The sequence below is a fragment of the Lissotriton helveticus genome, chromosome 11, assembly GCF_964261635.1.
Source record: "Lissotriton helveticus chromosome 11, aLisHel1.1, whole genome shotgun sequence".
Classification (NCBI taxonomy): Eukaryota; Metazoa; Chordata; class Amphibia; order Caudata; family Salamandridae; genus Lissotriton; species Lissotriton helveticus.
The window spans coordinates 415,739,228-415,764,744 of record NC_136072.1 but is presented as its reverse complement, the minus strand read 5'-3'; the positions used below and the strand labels follow the sequence as shown (position 1 = coordinate 415,764,744).

General features: G+C 47.2%; 1 protein-coding gene across 3 annotated transcripts in view; it reads right to left on the bottom strand.

The window, feature by feature from the left end:
- The window catches only part of STAG1 (STAG1 cohesin complex component), a 1,346,357-nt gene that overhangs the window by 203,539 nt on the left and 1,117,301 nt on the right, over positions 1–25,517 (bottom strand). For all 3 annotated transcript variants that reach the window (XM_078665875.1, XM_078665876.1, XM_078665877.1), the window contains exon 26: positions 17,517–17,618. In XM_078665875.1, the coding sequence (XP_078522001.1) occupies positions 17,517–17,618 (102 nt within the window). The remainder of the gene's footprint in view (positions 1–17,516; positions 17,619–25,517) is intronic.

Below are 25,517 nucleotides of genomic sequence, written 5' to 3'. Positions count from 1 at the left end.
ATAGGTATACTATATCTAAGCAAGGGGTGATTACACGACCTTGCCCCAGCTGAGTGATCAGCAAGTTGTGTCAGTTTGCATGGCCAGCCAGGGGTGGCAAAAGATATGATGCAGCCCCTGGTAGGCCTTGGGTGCACCTATGCCCTGGGTACCTATAGTACACTGTACAGGGACTCATAAGAGTGACCCAAATCCCAATTGGTGATGTACCTAAAGTACATAGTGTGAAATTTAGAGAGAGAACAGCAGGGCTGTGGGTCTGATTAGCAGGCCCACAGCCACATTAAGTCGAAAACCAGTGAAGCAAAAAGAATGGGGTGACCATAGGAAAGCAGACCCTACTCTCCTACAGCCACAGACCCTTGATCTCCAAATCCACCAGATGACTGTTCTAACCCAGGGACAATGCATCTGTCACTGCTGTGAGCTTGGAGTGGCATAGAATAGCCTTGGGAGAGTGTCCATCAGCCACCAAAGATCCTGGACTGCCTCCTCTAAGAAGCATAAGGTTTTAGGCAAGCAGTCTTGGTGTTGCGCCTACTGAAAACAGATTCCACTGCAAGGCTTGCATGTGCCAGTGAGCACAAGGGACCAAGAGGATGCATGAGGCTGGCATGCTAAACAGTCTTAGAACAGACCTTGCTGCAACCCAGGACAGAGCCTGTAATTTGAGGATCAAATCTTGATGTTGCTGACTCCTTACTAAGGTGGAATGGCTTTGAATACCACCATGCCCAGGATGGCTTCTATGAAGAAGATCCTCTGTGTAGGCGTCAGGTGGGGCTTCGGATTACCAATGAAAAACTCAAGTGTGACAGAAGGAGATCCTTGTTTTGTGTTGGTCTGCGACAGACTATAGCGCGCTCCCCTGTGCAGTCAGTTGTTGAGGTACAGGAATACATACATCCCCAAACTGCGAAGGTGGGCTGCAACCTATGCTATCATATGCCTAAACACTTGAGGGGAGATGGTGAGGTTTGCAGGGTAGCAGAAAATTGGACTCCATGAACCAAAGGAAGCAGATGCAGGACAGGGAGATTTAAGTACAAGCACTGCAAGTCCAAATAAACCATCCAACACCCCCAGGGCAGTTAAAAAAGAAACTGGGCTGGAGGGAGTATTTTGAATGCATTCTTCTATATGAAGGCATGTAGGAGGCAAAGACAGATAATCTATCCAAGCTCTCCATCCTCCTTGGGCACTAGGAAGTAGCAGTTTTAACACCCTTGACCAAAAGTGACTTCAATTCTTGCAGAAGGATGGCAGTACATTCCTTTGAAACAAGAGTAGTAATCGGTGTGAGTTGATGTGAATGGCAAGGTAGATCTTTCTGGAGCAATTTGCAGCACCCACCAATCTGAAATTGATTACCAGCAATGAAGGAAAAACCAAATTCTGTTCCCTAACAAGTGCTAGTGGTTATGGAAGTGGGCATCAAAGTTGTTTCAAAGCATGTGCGGCGGGTGAGGAAGAGATGGAAGATTGCAGCCTTTAGTGGAGCCAGCAACCACAGCCACCACAACATCCTCTGGAGCCAGGAAAAGACTGAGTCTGCTGCTTAACTGGTCGGGACGGCTGCTGCAGGCAACAGACTAGATCCCACAAGTAATTCCTCAATTTTCTGTACTATTGGTGAAACTGGTTGACCAGTGAAAATAATCCTTAGGGAAGGAGAAGTAACACAGCTATCTTAAAAAAGCAGTAGTGCCAAGTCAATTTTTACTTCAAAGTTTAGGTCTATCAAAGGGCATGCCCATCAAGCATGCCTAATCATCACTGGAAAACTACGTACTTTGCACTCAGGCATGATCACATCACTGGTGTCCATGGCACTCCCCACAGTCCGTTGTGTCAAGGCTGGCCCACAAGAAATATTGACTGTGTTAAGTTCGCCCTGAATCATTTGGGAGATGACGGCCCTCAACTTCAGGTACAGCCAGCAAAATCTTGATCGCCATGTCCTAAACGCACAGGAGACCGACAGAATTTAAAAAAAGAAAGGCTAGGGTGGCAGAAGAGAATGCTCATCTTATTATGTGCTTCTATGCCCTATCTGGCAGTGCAGAAGGGATGTCGTTTGAGTTGACTTTGCTCGTGGACACTTGACCACAAAAATTTCTGGGGTCTGATACCGGGTGAGAAAGATTACGTTTCCAAGAAACATCCAAAATCTCCTAGCCACTGGGCGACTAACTAGGGGAAACTAGCACAGCACAGCAAGAAGAACGGTCACCCAGGCCCTCGTCAGCAGCAGGTTGGACTACGGAAACGCCCTCTACGCAGGAGCCTCGGCCAAACTCCGGAGACGGCCCCAACGCATCCAGAACGCCTCTGCACGTCAGATCCTCGACATCCCACGCCGCAGCCACATCACACCCCACATGAGACCTGCCCGGACTCCCAGTCAACAAGAGGATAACCTTCAAGCTCCTCACCCACGCACACAAGGCATTCCACAACACCGGACCAACGTACCTCAACAGATGACTCAGCTTCTACACCCCCACCCGCCAGCTCCGCTCCGCCGCCCTCGCCACAGTCCCCCGCTTCCGAAGAGCGATCTCCGCCGGCAGATCGGTCCCCACCTCGCCGCCAAGACCTGGAACACCCTCCCTATCCACCTACGGCAGACTCAAGACCTGCTGACCTTCAGAAAACTCCTCAAGACCTGGCTTTTCGAGCATTAGCAGCATTACCCACCCCAGCACCTTGAGACCCTCACAGGTGAGTAGTGCGCTTTACAAATGATATGATTGATTGATTGATTGCCCAACAAGCCCTCAAAGTGTCTTTCAGGGCCTCCTTGAATGGTAGCTATGGCTTAGATGTGGCAGGCTCAAGCTCTATGATTTTTCTCAACACGTTTGCTCCAGCTTCAGCAGCTGCCAGTCACGTACTTATGCAACCCTGCAGACATCTGCAAGAAAGTCACTTTGCTCCGAGAGCAGTCTCAGGAGAGGTGTGTAAACCACCTGCATTTTGTAAGTGTGAGTCAAATACTGCATTATTATAGTAAGAGGGAAGTAAGTTGCACCGTTCCTAATTGTCAATCATGTAGCATGCTTGAAAAACCCTAACTGCAACTGAATCTGATGGCAAAAGGGCCTCCAGCCTCCCATAGAACTGTTGTCTGATGGGAGGCAGGGGAACATCTAATGTTGAAGGATGCGCTTTGGTGATTTTGAGGCATGGCCTCTAATGGGCCAAAGTCTGGTGTGACATCAGGGCTGGAACTGAAGCTGGAGCAGTAATGGTTGGTGTGTCCTTTGCTTTCTGCGCCACTGGATTCAAGCTAGTCTGGCTGAAGGGTGTTACCACAAACCCGGTCCCAGTATGCTTGTTTCCAGTCCAGGGAGGATCTGGCCTGGCAGTTCGGGCTGTACTGTTCCCATGAGCAGCAGGGTCAAGACTGATTTGCACATGGCTGGGTCCAAACTGAGGTGGCATATTGAGCAAAAGAACACAGGATTAAATTCTGGCCTCTGGACTGGTTGTGAGCGGTTAAAAAGTTTCAGCAATCCGTCCATCATCTTGTTGTGTTTGCTGTGGTCACTATTGCAACACATATTAGTAGCTCACGATGATTTTCATTTAACATAAGCAGCTATTACTCAAAAAGGTGGAGACCCCAGCTCTAGCAGATAGGAGTACTAAGAGGAGGGCTAGCTTCCAAGAGATGTACTTTGGTTCCGCACTATGTATTGGCTCAACAGACTTTTTTATAATTAGTCGCCATGATGGAGGAGGGCGTGTTATCAGTGGGAAGGCCCTGAAAAGGCCTTTAAGAATTCTTATAAGTCTATTACACCAATACGATGGTTAGTTCCATGACCTCTTAAAGCAAGAAAAGCAAATTACTGACATTCACTAATTTCTGGTAGAAACGAACAGCAAATTGCTAACTTTTGAATATTCCCCAAGGTCTAAGACTGGATCTGGAAAATCATTAGCAGTACCCGTGTGCTGACAGGTAGCAAAGACTGCTCAGTGCCAACGTTGTTCCAAGTCAGATAGGATGTAGGCACCTATAGGCACCACTCATGCTCGCCTACATCAGTCGCTCTTTGACAAATCTGTACCCGGAAACGGGGAGACAATAACAATCTTGACCCGTGTACTGATCTCTATGATGGGATCTTACTATATGAAAGAGCCCAGCTCAAACAACGGGCAGGATGTAAAGGTGGGTACGGAATCTGTGGTTACAGTCTCTACCAGAAGGAGCATTACTGAAGGTAAGTAAGTTGATCTTCTGCTAGATACTTCTAAATGTATATTCCTCACTTTCTGAATAGACACCAGAGTAGTACTTATTAGGAGGTGGGCCAGTTAATTGGCTCAAACCAAGAACTACTATAGGATCAAGTGGGCGAAATGCCCTTCTCTGTGAAAGTGGCTGTTCAGACAGTAATGCCCGGTTACTCACCGGTAATATTCATTACTCCGAGTCCTGGTCTTTACGTCCCATTCCTGAACAGTGAGCAGCTAGTCTGCTCCCCAGAAACCTAAAACCTAGCAGAGCTTTTCAGCACTTCTCCCAATATGGCGCCCACCAATCCGGTGAGGATAAAGGGGGAAGTGCGACATAGAATATCCTGAGAATACCAACGAAACCCCAGAAAGCAAAACAATCACCAAAGACAAAAAACCAGGGAGGGAGGCAAGGGCTCAGGAATGGGACGGGAAGACCAGGACTCGGAGTAATGAATATTACCGGTGAGTAACCGGGCATTAACTCCTCGTCCTGTCTTCCCGTCCCATTCGTGAACAGTGAGCCCATACCCAAGCACACGGTGATTGTAGGAATAAAGCAGACAAAACATGAGAGCCAAAGGCCGCCAACCCTAACTGAAGAGGGAAAGAGAAAAATGCATGGGGATAAGCCCAAGTGGCAGCATCACAAATGTCACGCAAGGAGGCACCCACGAACATGGCCCATGAGGAGGATACACCCCGGGTAGACCGACCCTGTAACAAAGAAGGGAGAGGACAGGGAGCTAATCCACAAGCGGAAATCATAGCACATAACACCCAATGTGACCAGGCGGACAAGGAAGGACGAAGACCCACCCCAAGGTCCCGTAGGCAACAAACAATGAAAAAAAACACAAAAGGCACCGGAGCGAACCAAAGGGATGTGGAGAGCCCCCAACACATCCAAAGAACGCAGAACCACCCCCTCCGGAGAGGAGGGGTCCAGAAAAAAGACAGGGAGGACAAAACCCACCTGACAGTGGAAAGTAGACAAAACCGTGGGCAGAAAGAACCGACAAGGTACGAAGAATCACATTGCCCAAGCAGAAACGCAAAAAAAGGGGGAGAAGCCAACAAGGCACCAAACCCAATAATCCGCCGGCCAGAAGAAACCGCCACCAAAAAATCAACCGTAGCCGTAAGGAACTCAAGGACCACAGAAAGCAAAGGCACAAAGGGGGTCCCAGGCAAGGCCTGCAGAACAAGGGGAAGATCCCCGGCCTGGACAAGAGAGCGAGAAACAGGACGCTGAATCAAAAAACCACGCAGAAGGCGGGCCACCAAAGGGGAGAAAGGAGAAACAGCAGAACCCCCAAAACCAAGAATGGCAGCCCATTGCGCACGGAGCGACGAAACAGCGAGCCCCAGGACAAACCCATCACGTAAGAAGTCCAGCACCCCCGCAGTCGCACAAGAGGAGGGAAAAAACCCTCTCCAAGGCACCAGGAGGAGAAGGCATTCCAACGACGATCAAAAGACAACAACGTGGAAGGGCGTACAGACAACCGGATATTCCGTGCCACTTCGACAGAACAACCCTGTCCCAACAAAGATAAAGTGCCAAACTCCCAGCCGGAGGCGGGGCAGAGAGAACACCCGGAGCAGAGGAGTCCGCAGAGGGGACAGCCACAGAGGAAACAGCCAAAGGGGGCAAACCGAGGACAACAGAAGGTGAAACCAAGGTCGCCTCATCCAACCAAAGATCCCGGGGGATCAAAGCAAAGGCGGGGCAAACAGAAGACCCAGGGACCAAGGAACCGCAAAGGCGTCCAACGCCAAGGCTAGCCGAGAAGGAACCAGGCCGCCAAAAAGGGTAAAAGGGCTGACCCCCCCCCCCACCCCCCCCCTCCAGGCAAACAGACCTAGCCCGGGAAGGCTGAACCGGAGGACAATCCAACGCAACAGAAAAAAATGAACATGGTGTTCTATGTTGCACTTCCCCCTTTATCCTCAGCGGATTGGTGGCGCCATATTGGGAGAAGTACTGAAAAGCTCTGCTAGGTTTTAGGTTTCTGGGGATGCTAGGTTTTAGGTTTCTGGGGAGCAGACTAGCTGCTCACTGTTCAGAAATGGGACGGGAAGACAGGACGAGGAGGTAATGCTTCGTGAATGTATGTCCCAATGCCCACATAGCGGCCTGGCAGATGTCCAGGACAAGAACCCAGCGTGACAACCCATTGGTAGTAGCTTTAGCTCAGATGGAACAGGCTTGCCCATCTTCGAGGCTTTTTTTTGGTCAATGGGTAGCAGATCCGAATGTAAAGTACAGTCCAACGGGAGATGGTCCTCTTGTCTTTTTTCGCCTCGTGAACCCCACAAAGAGCTGATCTTCCATTTTTTTTATACAATCAATGTAAAAGCTCAGCACTCTTTTAGGGTACAAGCGACAGTGTAACACCTTCTCACAGGGGTGAGGTGGAGCACAGAACTCCGAAAAGGTGATGCTTTGACAGACATGGAAGGGAGTCACAACTTTCGGCAAGAAGGATGCTTGAGTCTGCAGAACCAGTTTGTTTGGGTTCAAGCTGGTGTATTGCACATAAAGAGCCTGAAGCTCAATTTCAGGCCGCACCGAGGTGATGGCAATGAGGAACATCATCTGGCGAGTGAGGTGCTGCAAGTGGCAGGCATTTAGTGGTTTAAAGGGAGCACACATCAAACCTGTGAGGACCAAGATCAAGTCCCAAGGAGGTATTACAAAGGCACAGGGAGGAAATAAGTTATGGAGACCTTTTAAATAATGCATCATAACTCATGACGAACAATGAGAGCTGTTCTGGCAACCATAAAAAAGCGTAAAGGTAACCCTAAACTGTGCCGAAAACCATGTCGGGTAAGAGCTAAAACAAACAGAACGTCAAACAACTTGGACTGGACAACTTGCCATGAACACGGTTATTCTGGCATGTGCCCCCACCATACCACAAATTTGTCCCAAAGACCGGCACATATTTATTCCTTCGAGAGACGCCAGGCTGCCGAGATAATATCAACCTCCATGCATGAAGGTGGAGTGTGAGATGGTCCAGTGAAGAACCCTTCCGTGTTGCTGCAAAAGCAGGTCTTCTCAGAGGGGCAGCCTGATCAGAGGACAGATGATTAAGACCAGGAGTTCTAGATACCATTCTCCCCATGCCGAAGCCATTAGGGTGTCTTGTGTCCCGTTGGTCCTAATCTTCTTTAGATCTCTGGCCAGGAGAGGTATCTGTGAGAAAGCATACTCTAGTCCCAAGCAAGAGATGTCCAGAAAACTTCAATGAGCAAGTAAACAAAAGATGGAACCAGGGTTCTCCCCACTCACAGAAAAGACCCTGCACCACATAGTTGTCCCAGGGATTTGTAATCCACAAGGCATCAACAGCTTAGTTTGTCCACTCTGGCATTCAGAGAACCTGCGAGGTGGTGCATCACCAGTAAAATTCCTTGGTGAGCTTTCCTCATACATGAATGGAAGACTTCAACACCAAGCGTATGGCTCGTAGCGTGGAAGGTTGATATGGAGCCGGACCTCCATCGGAGACCAGATGCCTTTGATCTCCACCTCTCCGAGATGGGTTCCTCAACTAAGAAGTGAAGCACTGGTCACCACTGAGTTTCTGGGTGGAGTAAAGAGTTCTGCCGCTGACCAATTTGCGGTCCTACAGCCACCACTGCAATGTTGTTCAGTCTGTTCTGAAACTGGAACCACATCTGAAAGATCCCCTTGATGCTGCACCCACTGGGACTTCTGATCACACTGCAGAGCCCTTGTATGCAAACTGGAGTTCTCTAGCAGCAGGATGAAAGAGGCCATCTGTGAAGAAGTGGGTTCCTGTTGCAGTAACCCCCCCCCCCCTCCTTTTTGCTGGATTTCTGATGCACCTTGACTTGGTGTGCCCTGGGCTCCTGCCAATCAGGTGCCCAGGGCCTGTGTTCCTTCCCTAAAACTGTATTGAAAACAAAACCCAATTGGCACCTCTGGCCACATGTCAGCCCCTGATAAATGGTACCCCAGGTACCCCGGGCATTGTGACCAGACAAGACCCCAAAGGGCTGCAGCACTTATTGTGCCACCCTTAGGGGCCCTGTACCCTGACACACACACACTGCCTTTGTAGGCGGAGTGTCTTGGTGCAGAACTAAACAAAGAGTCTACATGGCACACATCCCTGTGTGCCATGCCCACAAATACACTGCCCTGGCATACATCAGTCACCCCTCTAGCTGGGTGCCCTATGCCAGTGGTGGGGGCACAGGTGCATGAGCCCTGTGCCCCTACAGTACCAGGGCCATTCCTAGGCACTGTAAGAGCAGTGATGCCATTAGGTGCTGGGAGGTTGTCATTACGAACCCCACAGCACCATAATGGCTACACTGAAGATTGACAAGTTTGTTATCAAACTTCTCAGCACATTAAACCCATACTGATGCCAGTGTGGGATTTAATGTAAAATGCACTACAGAAGGCATCTTAGAGATGCCCCCTGAAATCTAACCTACAATCCACGTCCTGTCTGAGAGGCTGCCCAGGCTGCCACACAGCACACATGTTGCTGGGCCCCTGGGTAGAGAGCCCTCCACTCTCCTGGGCCTGTAACAATGCACATCCTGGGCGAGGTGCTAGGTCTCCTCCCCCAGGATGGGCAGGGGAAGATTCAAAGGCATGCCGTCTTTGTGAGCTTCTCCAGGCCACTTGCTGTACTCAGCAACTGGCCCCCACCGGTTCTGACCCCCACTCTGGCGGGAAGACAGGTGGGAAACCCTAAGTGAGTAAAGGGGGTGTGCCAGCCTCTGCCAACCCCACCCCTCAGGAGAGGTGAGGTGAAGCACAACTCCGGGCTCCGGCCATCTTGAGGATGGGGAGCCCTGCCCATCAGAGATAGGCTCCTGCCCCCTCCCACAGGAGAGGAGCAGGATAGGGGGTGTACTCACCCCAGGACAGGGACCCATTGGTCCCTGCCCTTACACTACCTGCAATGCCCCTACATTTAATATTTAGGGGCCCCCTGAACTTTCCTTCCTCAGATCCCAATTTAAAACGAGCAAGAAGATCAAGAAACCCGAAAACCTGCTGTGCAGCTGCTAACACAGTTCCTTGAGATCCTCCGGGAAAGGTGATTTTGTGATTCCGAGATTCAGATTGGTGAAGATGGGCGGCCGCTCTTTCTCCCACCTGGGTCCGAAGTTCTGGAATGCTTTGCCTGTTTTAAAAACTGAAACCAATCTTCTTCGTTTCCGCAAGGGACTTAAAACGTGGCTCTTTCAGTAATGACTTATGGTTGTTCTCTTCAGTAATGACTTATGGTTGCTCTTTTTTCCCTCTTTTAATCTGTCCCTTGGCGCTGGGAAACCCACTGCGGGTAGCTGCGCGCCTTATAAGTTAAATAAATAATAATAAAAACAAGAGGACGACACCAACTGACTTGGCCCCAACCCTACCGGCCCGTTGATCCTTGAACCTGCTCTTGCGCAACTCGGGCACCTCCCGTGGTAAGCAACCTCAAAAACCCCGGAGGACCTGACTGCCTTGAGACTCTACCAAGACTGGGACTCCCTCGAGCAGTGGTTCTGCTCAAAAAGCAACACCCCAGGTGCCAGCCAGGAACTGCAAATTCAGCACACTCTGCACCCGCCAAGCCCGGCCTGAGTGGACAAAGACCCTGAGGACGTCTCTCCGGCGATTGTACTTGGAAATCCAGTGCCCAGGGACCCTCCTCGACGACCCAGACTACGCCTGCAGCCTCACAACAAGGGACCCCTCCAACCGCGACCAGCAGAGTGTAAGCTTTCCTGACGTCAAGACACCCCTGCACCCGGCGCCCCACGGCCCCCTGTGCCAAACTCCTGGGTGCCTACCTATCCTCCAAGATCCCAACTTACCCCTCGAAGTGTTGGTCTCTCCTGAACAATCTCCGTTCCCGAGCCTGCAGCCTTTGTTCATCCTTTGTTCATCTTTCAAGTTCTCCACTGAATAACATTGAGCGCCTGACGGCTCAAAAGCACCCTCCACCCAGCCGCCAGAGTGCCTCTGGGAGTGCAACCTTTGTCCTAACCTACTTCGCCATTTTCCCTGAGCAAGTGACTAAGAGCCCAGCTCACACAGCCGTGTGGCCTGCTTGCCTGCAGGTCCCAACCAAAGGCCCCTTACCGCCCATAGGATAACATTGGGCCTACTCTCTCTGCACCCGGCTGCGCCTGTGTCGCTGAGGGTGTAACAACTGTACCTATCTGACCCTGGGAGACCTCCGAGTATACCCCTGGAACCTTAACTCTGCCAGTCGAGTCCTTACCCAAAAGCCGATAACTCCCTTTTCTTCCATAGGGTAACATTGACTGGTTTCACTCAGAATTTCTTCTAATTGTGGAGTTTTGAAACTTTAAAAGACTCATCTAAAATCAGCCGAACGAAATCCGATTTACTCACCTGTTATCAGGAGAGAACCCAGTGCTGTATCTTTCAGCCCAGCACTGAACCAGAAAAGTAATTTTAACCGTGTGTAACTTATATCAATTTTCCTCCATAGGAATCCATTGTCTGGTTTTGACCAGAAAAGTTTCTAAGTGTCAATTTTCAAAAACTACAAACGTACCTTAAAAATCGCCCGTATGACTTAAACGCATTCTTTCAATTGTTTACAGGAGATTCACCAGTGCTAGATCCAGGATCCAACACTGAGTAAGAAAAAGTAACGATAACACTACTTACCTGCTAAGTGAATTCCCTCCCATAGGATAACATTGGTGATTCTATGTGGAAAAGTTTCAAAGTGTCAACTTTTAAAATACAATAATATTCCTTAAAAATCACTACTGTAACCAAAACGCTTTTACTCAATTGTTTACAGGAGATGTCCCAGGATTGAATCTAGGATCCAGTGCTGTGGTTAGAAAAGTAATCTATAAAGTAACTAATTGCATTTTACTAGAAATTCCTATTGAGCTCAATGTTGCATTGTGTTTGAAATTGTGTTGCCTATTGCAACAACTAACTATTGTAATAAAAAAGTCTGTTGCCTATTTGAAAAGTATTTAACTAAAGTAACTCATCATGAGAATGTATATTTTGATACATTGTTGGTTCTAAAATAAAACTATATATTTTGATACCAAACAATTGGCCTAGAGTTCAGTTCTTGAGTGTGTGAGAACATTTGCTGACCGAGTGTGTACAACAAATGCTTTACACTGGCCTCTGATACTGCCTTACTGCTCGACCAAGCTACCACTTTAGAGAGTAAGGTTATATTTAACTTTAGTCTCTGCCAAACCTCTGGGGACTGTGGACTCTGTACACACTGTACATTACTTTGGTCCAGTATATACAGAGCACTTTCTAACACCATCAGACCCAGAAGCCTCGGAGTCATCCTCACTGAAATGCAGGACTGAGGCTGAAAGATTGTGATCGTAGCCCAAATATCATTGACTCTTACCTGGGGTAAAGGCACAAAGCTGCACCGCGTCCAGAATGACACCAATGAAAGGGAGCACCTGAAAAGTGCCTTTGGCACATTGATATTGAACCCCAATGCTGACAGGAGGTTCGCTCTTTTATCGAGGTGGTTGACGACTGCCTTGGGCAAACACGCCTTCAACAGCCCATCATCGAGGTAGGAGAAGCCTTTCACCCCTGACATCCGAAGGTGTGCTGCCACCACCATAACTTTTGTGAACACCTGAGGGGCACTGATGAGTCCAAAGGAGAGCACAGCGAACTGAAAATGCTCCTGTCCCACCATGAATTGCAGTTAGCGCCAATGGGCCTGCAGGGCGGGTATATGGAAATAGAGGTCATGCAGGTTCTATGCCACAATCCAGTCTTCAGGGTTGAGGGCAGGCACGATCTTGGATAGTGCAAGCATTTTGAATTTCTCCCTCTGGAGAATTGAAGGTCTAAAAAAGGACACAGGCCTGCATTATTTTTGGGCACCAAAAAGTGGCGGAAACAACAACCACATCCTACTCCTGGCGCGGACACCTTCTCAATAGCCCCTTTGGCCAAATGGCCTTGTACTTCCTGGCGCAAAATGATGATCCTCCATCAGTCGCAGGGGGGACGGTTGAAGATTTGTCAGTGTGGAAGGGAAGAGTAGGTCATATCCCTTTCAAACAATTAGCAGGACCCACTAGTCCGATGGTATGTCTTGCAAACCCGGCAAGAATTGTCGGATCCTGCCTCCTCCCGGGTGGCTGTGCTCCACTTATGCGAAATTCGTAGCTACAAGGAAGAACGCCGGTGCAGTAGGAGAAAATAGGAAGTGCCAGTGAAGAGCCGGCGGGCTACTTTGTAGAAGAGGATGGAGTGGCGGCTGACCGGAGAATCGCGGATAAGCATTCCTGTAATTACTCACTGTCATCTGCGATCTTCTCACTAGAGAGGTGAGAGCGGATCGGAAATGTGGGCGCATAGTTGGAACTTATGCCGGGGGCTCCTGAGCGGGGGGGGGGAGGGGGGGGGGGGGGGGGGAAGAAATGGCCTGGTTCGGGGCTGCTGTACTGGGGGACTGCGGAGGCGCTGAGGTCCTGAGAACTTCTGGGGCTGCACCGTGTCCCCATCGCCCCTGCTGCAGGAATCCAGGGAGAATACTGATTAAGACACTACAGGTCAGAGATCCGCGCTAGACTTTAAAATGGCAGCCAAAATACTAGGCTCACCGGAGAGGGAGAAACCGGTATATCAAGAGGTAGATGTTTATCATGAACCTACAGAAAGGCCGCAGGGAGTAAGGAGGTGCAGGTCCTGGAGACAGAACGAATAACGGAACCGGAAGTTTGAACTATGAAACGTGCCTGACCCTAAGATAGCCATCCTCTAAATCCGTTCTAATAGAGTGGATGAGGGAAATATCCACAGCTTAAATCCAACCGATTCGCGCGGGACACCTGGACCGGCACCTTTCAATGGAACTTTGACGACACCCCCTGAGCGGACACCAAAACTGTTTGTACCTACCGCGGAGCCCAAACAACCTTGGCCGATGCCCGGTAAAGCTGTCCTATGCAGCTATAGAGGAGTCAAGCTCTGGCTCGCCCCCTAGGCCGTCACCTACCCAGTCGGACATCTGACAATGTTTTACTCGCCGCCCGTTGAGTATCTTTCTTTCCCCCTCATCTCATGTTTTTTGTTTTTCTTTTAGGTCTTTGAAACCTTTAATTGATGTAATTTTGTAACCTGTAATGCTCTGATCCTTATGTAAAGCGCTCTGATACCTCCGGGTCTAGCCAGCGCTATATAAAACTTCTCAAATGAATAAATAAAGATAAAAAATAAAAAGTACATGAATGGGGTTTGGAATGTGGGCGGCAAGGGGTTGGTGGATCAGGTGGCCCATTGACCTTAACCACAGGGGTGTTTGGGTACCATGGCCTCGACACTGCTGGGAGCCTTGCAGAGGTTGGATTGGCTGGCGGTATGAGGCGTCTCTGCCACAAAAGGAGTGGTAAGGCTGATGTGGTTGGTGAAGTGGGGCAGAATATCCTAGGGAAAATTTCATAGCCCTGCTCCCCGCGAACCATTCAAGACATACGATTTTGCCGACAAGTATTTTGTCTAATCATAGACATTTTTAAGGCGATATGGGAATAGTGTCATGATGTGGTCTGGTGTAAATGCTTCAAAGGCCAACATCAGTTTGCGTGCTCCAAAGCAAAAAATTGTATATTACATCGGACACTCCGAATCACACTGCGGACTTCCGCGAGTAACAATAGTCTGTGTGGAATTCCCTGTTGTAGCACACAACCCGCTAGAATTGCGACCCTTTAATTATGTCTTCTTCAAATTAACGAAACCACATCCTGTTACGATATGGGGACCATAAGTATCGTCCATTCAAATAAGAAACATCACCAAAGCAAATGATCGACGAAGGAAGCAAAAACCCTGATAAGTTTGTCACCTTTCCTGACGTTAGTCTCCACACACACACAGACGCGTGGACTGCCCGTGTAATATATAATTTTTTGCTTTGGAGTCCGCAAATAAATGTTGGCCTTTGAAGCATTTTCACCAGACCACATCATGACACTATTCCCATATCGCCTTGAAAAAGTCTGGGATTAGACGAAACACGTGTCAGCAAAACTGTGTGCTGGAATCTTTGAAAAAAAACAATAAAAAGTGAATGAAAACCAACAGATTACTTATTTGGAATACTTTCATGTTCTGTATAGCTGTTGTCTCAGACTGGCCTCGTAAACATTTGTTAAGGATAACATTGGAATTCGGACCTTGTCCATTACCTATCCAATACTGTATTTGGATTATTATACGTGATAATGGGTGTGCTGTAACAGCTTTGTTCTTTGGTTTATTTGCATGCATGTTAGTTTCTAATGTGCTAATAGCACCTACCTCTGGGTAGTAGGTATATTAAGTTACTTTAGAATCCCCGGTCAAACTATAGCGATAGATTCGTTCACACTTATTTTTATAAGGTGTAAATACATAGTATATATTGATTGTGTGTTTTTTTCCCTCGTAGGGACCACTACTACCTATCATTTTTTCTTCCATTTTAGAATATAGTCTGTCTTGTCCTCCAAACAGGTGAGTTCGGTCGAACAGCATGTCTATAAGGGACAACTGAACATTGCCTAAAAAAGTGGGGGACTGCAGCCAAGCATGGCGACGAATACAGACTTGGTGGTGTCCAAGCCACAACTTCCCCCACATAATGACTATCCTGGATGGCCTAGCAAAGACAGGTCGAAGTTCTTCAGGGTCCTCTCGAAGGACCCAAAGCGCTTGGGAATAGTGCCCCAACAGGCAGCTTAAATTTACTGATAAAAACACAAAGCTGGTGGACAGGATGACTCGTTTCCAGATCGTCTCCACCAATTTTGACTACTGGCCAAGAGGAGTAGTAGGGAAAGTATCGGGTTAGTCTTACTTGAAGACGCCTACACCACCAAGCTTTCAGGAGAGGGATGTTTAATTAGTAATGCAGGGTCGCTTTAGGCAGACCCGAGTTGTTGGGCAATACAGCAGTTGACCGGGGGTCAGAGTAAGGTAGGGCTCATGCCCCCCCCAAAAAGATTCCGTTAGGGCCTCGTTAAATGGCGCTCAGTTATTGCTTGCCGCTGCTGAAGGACCTTTGTAGGGAACATCTCTTTTGACCTCCATGGCGTGAGACGTATTCTCCTCAGTGGCAGGACCAGGGGTTGAGAGGAGCCCCAACTTAGGTGAGGTGTCAAGATCAATGGCCTCCTACAGATCGTCATACCAATTCCCCTCATAAGGTTGGCCAATATGATTACTGCATCATGATCATTGTCTGAATCTGTGATGAACAGGGAGTGCATTTGTCTAGGTGGCGGTAGACCCAACGGAGGAAGCAGGGCCTCTAGGGTGGGAGAGCGCAGGTTCGGTTGAGATCAAACCGGCACCAACTTTGAGTCAGAAAGGACAAGTAGGGCCTCATCTTCCAGGGTCGATGGAGTTGGCATCAGCGTCAAAGCACTAGGAACTGACCGTAGTGCCGGAGAAGAAGTCAAGATTAAAGCTAGTGGTCACAGAACCTGGAACAAAATGCATGATCGGTTCTGAAGTCGAAAGGCTTTGGGAGCGATATCAAGATGTATGGTGCCTCGCCCACACCTTCTCAGGGAAGTGTGAGTGGAGAGTCCGGCTTAGATTTCCTGTGTTTTTTCTTCGACTTACCCAAAGACTTTGATCAAGACGAAGAAAGGCCTCTAGAAAAGCTCCTGCGACTTTCAGGACCTCCAACGGGACGGAGACCGGACTTTTGACTTTGAACGGTATGGTCATCGAGTATTCTGGTATTTGCCAATGTAAAGTTTAGCCTTGTGGTCTTGAATGACTTCAGGGTTCATAGACATTAAGTCACTGCAGACCTTAGAGTTGAGGCTTGCGCCCAGGCAAATCTGATGGTCTGTCAAAGTCCTTTGTTTATGACAGCCCTTACAGGGCTTAAAACCAGTTGTTCTGGGAGGTGACATATCTCTTGTACACTGTAAACAAATTTTGGATCGAGGTTACTGTCTCAAAACAATGAGAGGTATGTCCTGATTCACTTCTGGTGGCACAGAAAGAAAGGATCTGATGTCACTGTGTGTGGGATTGGTACCTATATAATTAAAACATTTGGAATGGTGTGAACATTTGTGAAAAACAATCTAGCGCAGCTCTCAGAATCCATACCACATTTCTAACATTCATTCAAACTTTTGTAGTTTTGTACAACTTTTATACATCAATCTTCCACTCTGTGCTAACAATATTAAATAAGGTTTATTGATATCATATTTAACCAATAATGCTGCCACATCACACACCTATGATATGTGTAGGCAGTCTCACCGCAAGAGCACATCATTTTGAAATTTCTTTCAGAGTATTCACTTTTGAATGCCCTCCTCCAGCTACCTCTACTCTACACAAAATAAACAGACTAGCAGGGACCTCTAATCTAGGCACTTAAGAGAGACCCAGATTTTTCCCTAATTATCCCACACAAAATCGTAACCAGATGTGTATGGAATGTATCATGTCCAGTAATTATCTTTCATTATCAGTGCTTGATTTGTAAATAAGTGCAAGGGCCCTGACCAGGAAGCCACTGCAGCTTGCATCACCCATCGCTGCCAAAACTACTACTAACCATTTCTCCCGCCTGTAAGTGCTACAGTTCACATTATTTCAGGTCTACATAGCTAAAGGAATGGCTGGGGAGGCTGGTATTAGTAATTGTTAACGAATATTGCATTCATAAAACAACCGTTCTGCTGATCTCGAAATTAGATGAGCAGTGCCATCATGTGGCTGACTGTCATTAGTGCAGTTTTTAACAATTAAGTGTTGTTGCAAAGTTACGAAAACCACTGGCTCAAATTATGCACTGTCTATTACAATTTTTTGTAGGTAGATGTGAATTTTGGTGTTTACTGCACCAAATTCCACATTTCCTGATATTTACTGGGATTTTCCCCTCAATAAATCTCGGAAATTTGGCTTACTGAAATTTGTCTAGGGGTTGCATTTTTAAAAAATTGTTCTAAAAGACATCCAGTATGTATCGATGCAATGGAAAATCATCCAAAAGCAATTCTGATAAGAGCGGGAACAGGAGATCTCACACACATTGGAAGTTATTGTGCCACTAGTAAACTCACAACTCCAGTTGATAATCATTAAGATTGTGTAAAGCTAACAATAAGCAGGGCTACCCACACTCCATGGTCTGAGTACTGCTGCCAATGCTAACAAGCACCTGATTATGATTCAGAAGAAAATAAAACTTTGTCTTCAAGTTTTCTCATACCTGTTGTAAACTTAATATCAGCGTTTTAGCACACTGGATCTTATCCATTTGCCTTGCTTTGCTCAGTGTTTCTTTTATGATATCTCCATAATCGTTGTAGTACTGCAGATTGGAAAAAAAAATTGTTAAAACATTATTAAACTTATTCCAGTAGGCTTGAACTACTGCACACAAATACCAAAGTAACTCCAAATAATCAGAGCTTGCGAATGACATGAAAATTCAACATATGCAATAAAAGCAAGTTATATTAATAAATTGTCAGATATTTTGGAGTAAACTGCACATCTATAAAAAAAGGGTTCTGCAATTATGTAACTTTACTTTCAGTTCTGGTTTACAGCTACAGACTCAGTAGAAGACTCACCTACTCAGCATCACTTTAATCACCCTGTACACATGTTGTCCTCTGGCATTAAAAATGTCCTTTTGTATCCAATGGCCACCATATGTTTTGATTTTAAGTAAATGAATACATTAAGTTAGGGAATGCTACAATGGACCATGATGTTCTGCTAGCGATCCAAAGGCTGCAAAAAGCATGCATATCAGTGATTTTTCTCTTTAGTTTTAAGGAGAATGCTTGCCTTTCTTTCAAAAGAGGTAGTGCTACCTGATTCAGCAGAGCGAACATGCCATCAGGCCGCAAATATTTGGGGAAGAGTAATCAATATTGATTTCTAAAATAATAAGGAGCCAAACAAATATATGCTGTCAGATGGCCCATCACAGCATCTTCAGTCACAAGCAACACCCACAAACACACACACACACAGAAACACACACACACACACACAGAAACAGAGTTACTGGTTGAATAGCCAGGTCTTGAGGGATCTGCGGAACCGTGTGTAGATGGTTTCTTTGAGGATGTCGTTGAGGGAGGGAAACAATTCCAGAGTGATGGGCCGAGGTAGGAAAAAGATCTACCTCCTATCCTGACGAGTTTGAACCTAGGTACAGTGAAATTTTCAAGAGTTGCAGACCGTAAATGGCGTGTGGGAGCATAGGGACAGACAAGGGATTGTAAGTACTGGGGTGCAGTACCCGTTTTGATTTTGAACATATAGCCAGCGTTTTGAACTGGATATGGCTCTCAACCCTGAGCCAATGTAGGTCACGGAGGTAGCCAGAGATGGAGGTGGCTTTGGGAATCCTACACAGTAATCTTGCTGCAGAGTTCTGTACCAACTGTAGTCTTCTGGTCACTGCCTTGTTAGAGCCCAGATAGAGGACATTTACATAGTCCAACCGAGAGGTGATGAGGGCATTGACCACTGATTTCTGGGTGTCGCCTGGCAGCATCCTGATGTTTTAAGTAAGAGCATCTCTTACATCAAAGATGTACAGAACCTTTTCTGCTTTCCATCCCTTTGCGTCAGTATCTAACTCATTCAAGAAATGAGAACAAATTATAAAATATCCTAGCCCTAAAACGGTAATAAGATCACTTCACTGGGAGCAATTTCAACAGCTTTTCTAATTAAGAACTGCTTTATAAAAACATTTTAAAAATGCATCTTTGTTAAAATAAAGAGCAGCCTCTAAAATGTGTAAATGTACTGGGATAGATGAGTAAACATTAAGAATATAAAGAAGACACCTATACTGAGAAAAAGATACTTACCTTTGGTAACGCTCTTTCTGAAGAAAACTAACTGCAGAGTACTTGTCTTTAGAATATCATGAGGCACCATACTGGATGGTATAGTTTCCTACCTGTAACTTCAGTTCTCTCATGATTGTCATAAGCATTGAATAGCCCCGCACATCTGAGGGGACCCCGGAGCACTTTATCTAATACTAGCAGCCCGTTCCGACGTTGTCCGGGTAGGCTTTGCGAGAGTACTCAGCAGCATCGCCGCTCATCCCCCACCAGCCTCGCCGCTCCTCCCCGCCGCAAAAAAATCCCAATCGTAAACTTCTCACCAACATCACGCATTTTAAAATCTGTGCAAAATGTAGTTTATGTGAAAGTAGAGCAGAAACATCGTCACAAACCACGTCCATTCAAAATATTGAGTTCAGCCAGTACTGCGTGACAGAAAACACATGCACACAACACACAGCTACGATTTCCGTGAACCACGGCCCACTGGCTTCTTCAGACCCTAAATTCGCTCCATGAGAACCCCACATATTTCCCAGCTGCCTGTCATACTGCGGTGTGCATATGATCTGATGGAGGGCGCCGAGCTGCCTCCTGGGCAGACAGTGTGTGTTTGATTACAGTCTGTCAAGTTCACACCGTGTGCTTAAATGATGCCTTTTTGAAAACCAAGTCCCCTCAAGTTACACCCTGAAGGAGCTCAGGTGTACCAGCTATTGGACAATGTGCAGCCTGCAGGCTGCTGCAGCGATTGACTCCACATCCTCATAACGCATGGGTTTCCTTTCAAACATTTAGCGCGACAGTACTGACCCGCATCGAAGCTCCTCCCCCACCAGCATCGCCGCTCCTCCCCACACTGGGCACTCCAGCTATTGGAAAATGTGCAGGCTGCAGCGAATGACCCCACAGCCTCATAACGCATGGGTTCCTTTCAAACATTTAGCGCGACAGTACTGACCAGGAACGCCGCTCCTCCCCGCGCTAGGCACTCCATCAGCTGGGCACTTGTGTCGGTCCCACGCTCCTTCCAGCGCTCTGTCCGGACACCTAACGCCGCATTTACGTAACGCCACGCCCACACGCCATTGCGCCTCTGGAACGCCGCGTGCATATCACTGTATGCATACGCCCAAACTACTTTTCCCCTAACGTTCTTCAACCCCCCCCCCCCCACCTAAATGTATATTGTGTGGTGCTGTATAGCCTATGTCCATCTCCTGGACCTCCCCTTTCCAACGCTGTATTGGGTGTTGTGATTGGTGGTGTACTTTTCGAGTTTACCCGCCTCAAAGGGTCCCAGTTCTCACTTTATAATAGTAGTATAGATAACTTCTTAAGTGCTAACGTTTGCCTTTCTTCAGGAAGGTCTTGAAAAGTCACTTAAAGTCATAAGAAGCCCAAGAATAAGGCTACAGTGGCCAGAATTCTTCCTCTTAGAGTGGCAAAAACAGGATGTAATGAAATAGGCGCCTAGTACATGAATAATTTTGTAAGGACACAGAAAAAGAACCTTCACAAACCCTTTTGCTATGAGAGAAACTGAGATGAAGAAGTTGAAGGCATTATAGCCCATAGGTTGACATAACTGAAGAAAAAGGAGTCTGTGCTTTTTAGAGCAGAGAGACCTCCAAAATCCCATCACGCTCAGCCAGAGGCAGTTACCTCAGTTCTTTCTGAAGGCGGTACCAGATGAGTAATAGAGCATGAAATTGTCTGTCTACTTCATCGGGGAGAAGGGAGGGCTGCTTATGACTATCATGGAAAGACCCCTACGAGAACTGGAGTTACAGGTAAGAAACTATACCTTCTCTAGTAGGGGATTTTCATGTATAGTCATAAGCTTTTAATAGAACAGTAAGCTCATCCCCCCTGAATCAGTGGAATAGACAACCACAAAGGTAGGTACACAGCTAGGCAAAGAGGTTTCTGAGGGATGCTTGCCCTACTTGAGCATCTGCTCTAGCATCCGTGTCAAGGCGGTAGTATCTAGTGAATGTGTGGATTGATCTCCAAGTAGCTGCCTTGCAGATATCCGCCAAAGGGATTACCCTCGCCAAAGGGATTACCCTCATCAAAGCCATAGTAGCTGCCTTACCTCTAGTGGAGTGAGCCTTGGGCCTACCAGTAAGAGGTTATTAGCTAGCTGATAACAGAGGATGCAAGAGACGATCCACCTGGAGAATGACTGTTTGGAGGTAGCTAGACCTGTGAGAACTAGGCCATAATTGATAAATAGGCGTTGTGTTTTGCGGATAGATTTGGTTTTATCCAGGTAGAATTTTAACATTCTTTTCATCCAGCGAGTGGAGAACTATCGCTGCTGGAGAAGAAGGGTTTTGAAGGAACGTGGGTAGAGAGATCGTCTGATTTACATGAAAATCTGGGAACACTTTAGGAAGGAACCTGGGATGGGTACGCAACACTACCTGGGAAGAGTGAAAGACTATGTATGGCTTATGAGCACAAAGGGCCTGTATCTCATTAACTATCCTAGCTGAAGTTATCGCCACAAGGAAGGCAGTTTTCCAAGTGAGATGTTGAAGTGAAGCCTTATGAACAGATAGGCTCAAAAGGCGGAAGCATGAGGTGAGAAAGCAATACATTTAGCTCCCATAGAGGAGAGGAACATGTAATTGGAGGAAAAACCTTCTTTAACTCCTCCTGGAAATCTTTATTAACTGGAATCCTAAAGAAAAAGGCTTGTGAAGGACTTTTCCTCTTATGCTGTGAGTGCAGACAGGTGTACTCTGACTGGAGTATTGGAGGCCAGAGTTAGCAAGGTGTAACAAATACAGGAGCATGACATCCTCCTGGCAAGAAGTGGGATCGATCTGCCTGGAAGAGCACCAAATGAAAAATCTTCTCCAGGTAAAGGCGTAAGCTGATTGTGTAGATGGTTGCTTTGCTTCCTTAAGAATGTCAAGACAGTCCTGAGGTAGGTTTAAATGACCATACTGCACTCTCTCAGGAGCCATGCTGCAAAACTCAGAGGAGAGGTTGGGGTGTAGTAGTTGGCCTCTGAATGTTGTGAGAAGGTCCAGCCTGCATGGCAGCCTGAGATGTGGATGGATAGACCTGTGAAGCAGGTCTGGGAACCACAGTTGTCTCAGCCATTCTGGAGCTATGAGGATCATCTTGGCTGTCACAGTGGACAGTTTGCTGCGGGTATAAGAGGTATGGGAGGTAAAGCGTACACAAATCTTTTGAACCAGTCGATTCATTGCATTCCCCTAACGACCTCTGATGGTAAAATCTGGCGGCAAAGTCAATGCATTTTTTGTTTTCTGCTGTGGCGAAAAGGTCTGTTGATGGTGTGCCCCACAAGTTGAAGATATCTTGCACTATTTCTTCGTTCAGTATCCACTCATGGTTTTTATCTAGAACCCTGCTAAGCACGTCTACCTGGATGTTCTACACACCTGGGAGATGGACGGCAATCAGATTCAGGTTCCTGGAGAGAAGCCAGTACCAGATCGTTTGAGCTTCTCCTGACAGGGCTCTGGACCATGTTCCCCCCTGCTTGTTCAGGTAGTACATGGTGGTGGTATTGTCCGTCTGACCAAGAAGGGTGTTGGTCATGAACGAAGGATGAAATGTCTTGACGGGCAGGTGTACTGCATCGAGTTCCAGGAGGCTGATATGGTATGTCTGTTCTTTCAAGGACCATGTTTCTTGTATGTGCAGGAGATCTATGTGGGCTCCCCACCCCAGCAGAGAGGGCATCCTTCACTATGGTGTGTATTTGGTCCTGCTGGTGAAAAGACATTCCCCTCAGGAGATTTTTCAGGGAACACCACCACTGGAGGGATTCCACAGCATGAGTGGATAGGCTGATCTTGTCCTGCCAGCTCCCGAGAACTTGTGCCACTTAACCTCCAAGTACTCCTGGAGAGAATGTATGTGGAGGTGAGCATAAGGAGTCAGAAATATGCAGGAGGCCATCGAGCCGATGAGAGAAGAGACTATGCAGACTGTTGGGACGGGCTATCCTCCTGAGGTTGTGGCATTTCTGGAAACTGGATAAACATTGTTCCTCTGATGGACACACCTTTTCCTGAAGCATGTCCATGGTAGCTCACAAGTAATGCAACGTCTGGACTGGTGTTGACATGGACTTTTGAAAGTTGATGTGAAGACCCAAGCGATTAAGCAGATCCAAGTCCATCGGAAATGCTCTTGGGCTTCTGTGAAGGTTGAAGCCTTAATCAGCCAGTCGTCCAGATAAGGGTAGACAAACCTTCTGCGTTTTCGTAGATGAGCTGCTACCTCAGCCATGCATTTGAAAAATGACCTGGGTGCTGCTTTGAGGCCGAATGGTAGAACCGCGTATTGGTAGTGGTTCTGCCCCACGATGAATCTGAGGAATTTCCGATGTGAAATTGCAAAGGGAATGTGGAAAAAAGCATTGCGAAGGTCTATTGAGCAAAGCCAGCCCCCCCGTTGAAGTGGAGGGTAAATTTGATGTAACACCAGCATCCTGACCTTTTCCTTTCGGACCCACTTGCTTGCGATTTGGAGTTTGAGAATAGGCCTGAACTCTTGTCTGCCCTTCTTTGGCACGAGGAAGTACCTGGAGTAAATACCTTGGCCTCATTGGTTTTGAGGGACCGATTCCACCGCTTTCTTTTGGCATAGCGTATAGACTTCCTCTTGTAGACGCTCGAGACGTGGACGACCTTGGTGGAATGGATGGTGGTGGGGCAGTGAATCGGAGATGATAACCACGTTGGAGAATATTCATGACCCAGGCGTCTGCTGTAATGCTTTGCCACTCTGCCAGGTAATTTGCAATGCTTCCCCCTACCAGAGTGGGTAGCAGAAGAGGGGGAAGAGAGGATTCAGGATGAAATGCGTTCCTTACCTGTAACTGTAGTTATCTAGTATTGGTATCTTTCATAGATTCACATGCCTCAATCATTCCCCGTCGTCGGGATGGGAGTCCCCGGTACATAAGAAAAGTAATGTCTCACTAGACATATAGAGAGATAGGCCAAAGGCCTCACATTAGTAACATATCCAGGTGGTTTTGTAATGAGGACCAAACTCTAGAGAACAACCAATCAGCTATCACCACCCTCTGGAACCTTCCTGGAAGGAGCTCTACCCCCTCAGATTTTCGTAAGCACAGTGCTATGTAGATGTATCACTGAGAGAACTAGGTGAGCCCTTCCAGGGGAGGTGGGTGGGTTGCATGTGAATCTATGAAAGATATCAATACTGGATAACTGCAGTTACAGGTAAGTAACGCATTTATTATCCAGTATTAGGGTATCTTTCATAGATTCACATGCCTGAATCAGAGTAGCCAGCAATGAGAAACATTTCGGATGGCACAGAATGTACAAGTTCACCAGATAATAACATATGTGAAAATAGAAAGTACCAAACTGCAATCAAAGAAAAACAGTAAAGAACACAATGGAGAAATGTGCGTGTAAAAAAGAAGAGGATGGTGGGATGAAAAGAAGGCTCACCTCTATTTAAATAGCGGACGTAACACCGCCTGTCCCACTGCAGCATCCTTCATGAGATCCGTATCCAAGCAGCAATGCTTGGCAAATGTATGCGGCTTCTTCCATGTCGCCGCTCTGCAAATGTCTGTGATGGGCACACCTGCAAAGAGTGCCATGGAGGTAGAAATCGCCCTAGTGGAATGGGCATGAACCGTGGAGTGCAAGGGTTGGCCTGTTTGCTGGTGACAGAAAGTAATAGCTCCAGAGATCCACCGAGAAGTACTTTGTTTAGTAAGTGGAAAACCTTTCCTAGGTAGACTGTAAGCTACAAAGAGTTGGTTGGATTAGCGGAACGTCTTTGTCCTGTCAAGGTAGAATTTAAGGCTGTGTTTAAGATCCAGTGAATGCAAACCTCTTTCTGCCACCGTTTGAGGATTTGGAAAAAAGGTTGGTAAGACTATAGGCTCATTAAGGTGGAAGTCCGACGGGACTTTGGACACAAACTTGGGATTAGTCCGAAGTATAACCTTATTATGTTTGAATTGAAGAAAAGGGTCTTGAATCGAGAATGCATGAAGCTCGCTTAGCAGATGTAAGGGCTCGAAGGAGTGCCGTCTTCCAAGAAAGAAACTTGAGATCAGCTCTGTGTATCGGCTCAAAAGGGTGTTTCATAAGCTGAGCAAGGACTATGTTGAGTTGCCAAGTTGGAGGTAGAGACTTTACGGGAGGAAAAGTCCTAAACAGACCCTTGAGAAATTGTTTAACCGGTCTACTTGACCAAAGAGAAGGGCCCGTAGAAGATCTCCAGAAACGGGATTTTGCTGCCAGGTGAACTTTAATAGAGGCGTGAGCAAGACCTGAAGTCGCCAGATGGAAAAGGTAAGGCAATATTTGCTCTGGAGAAGAAGAGAGAAGGTGTACATTCGCAGACTTACA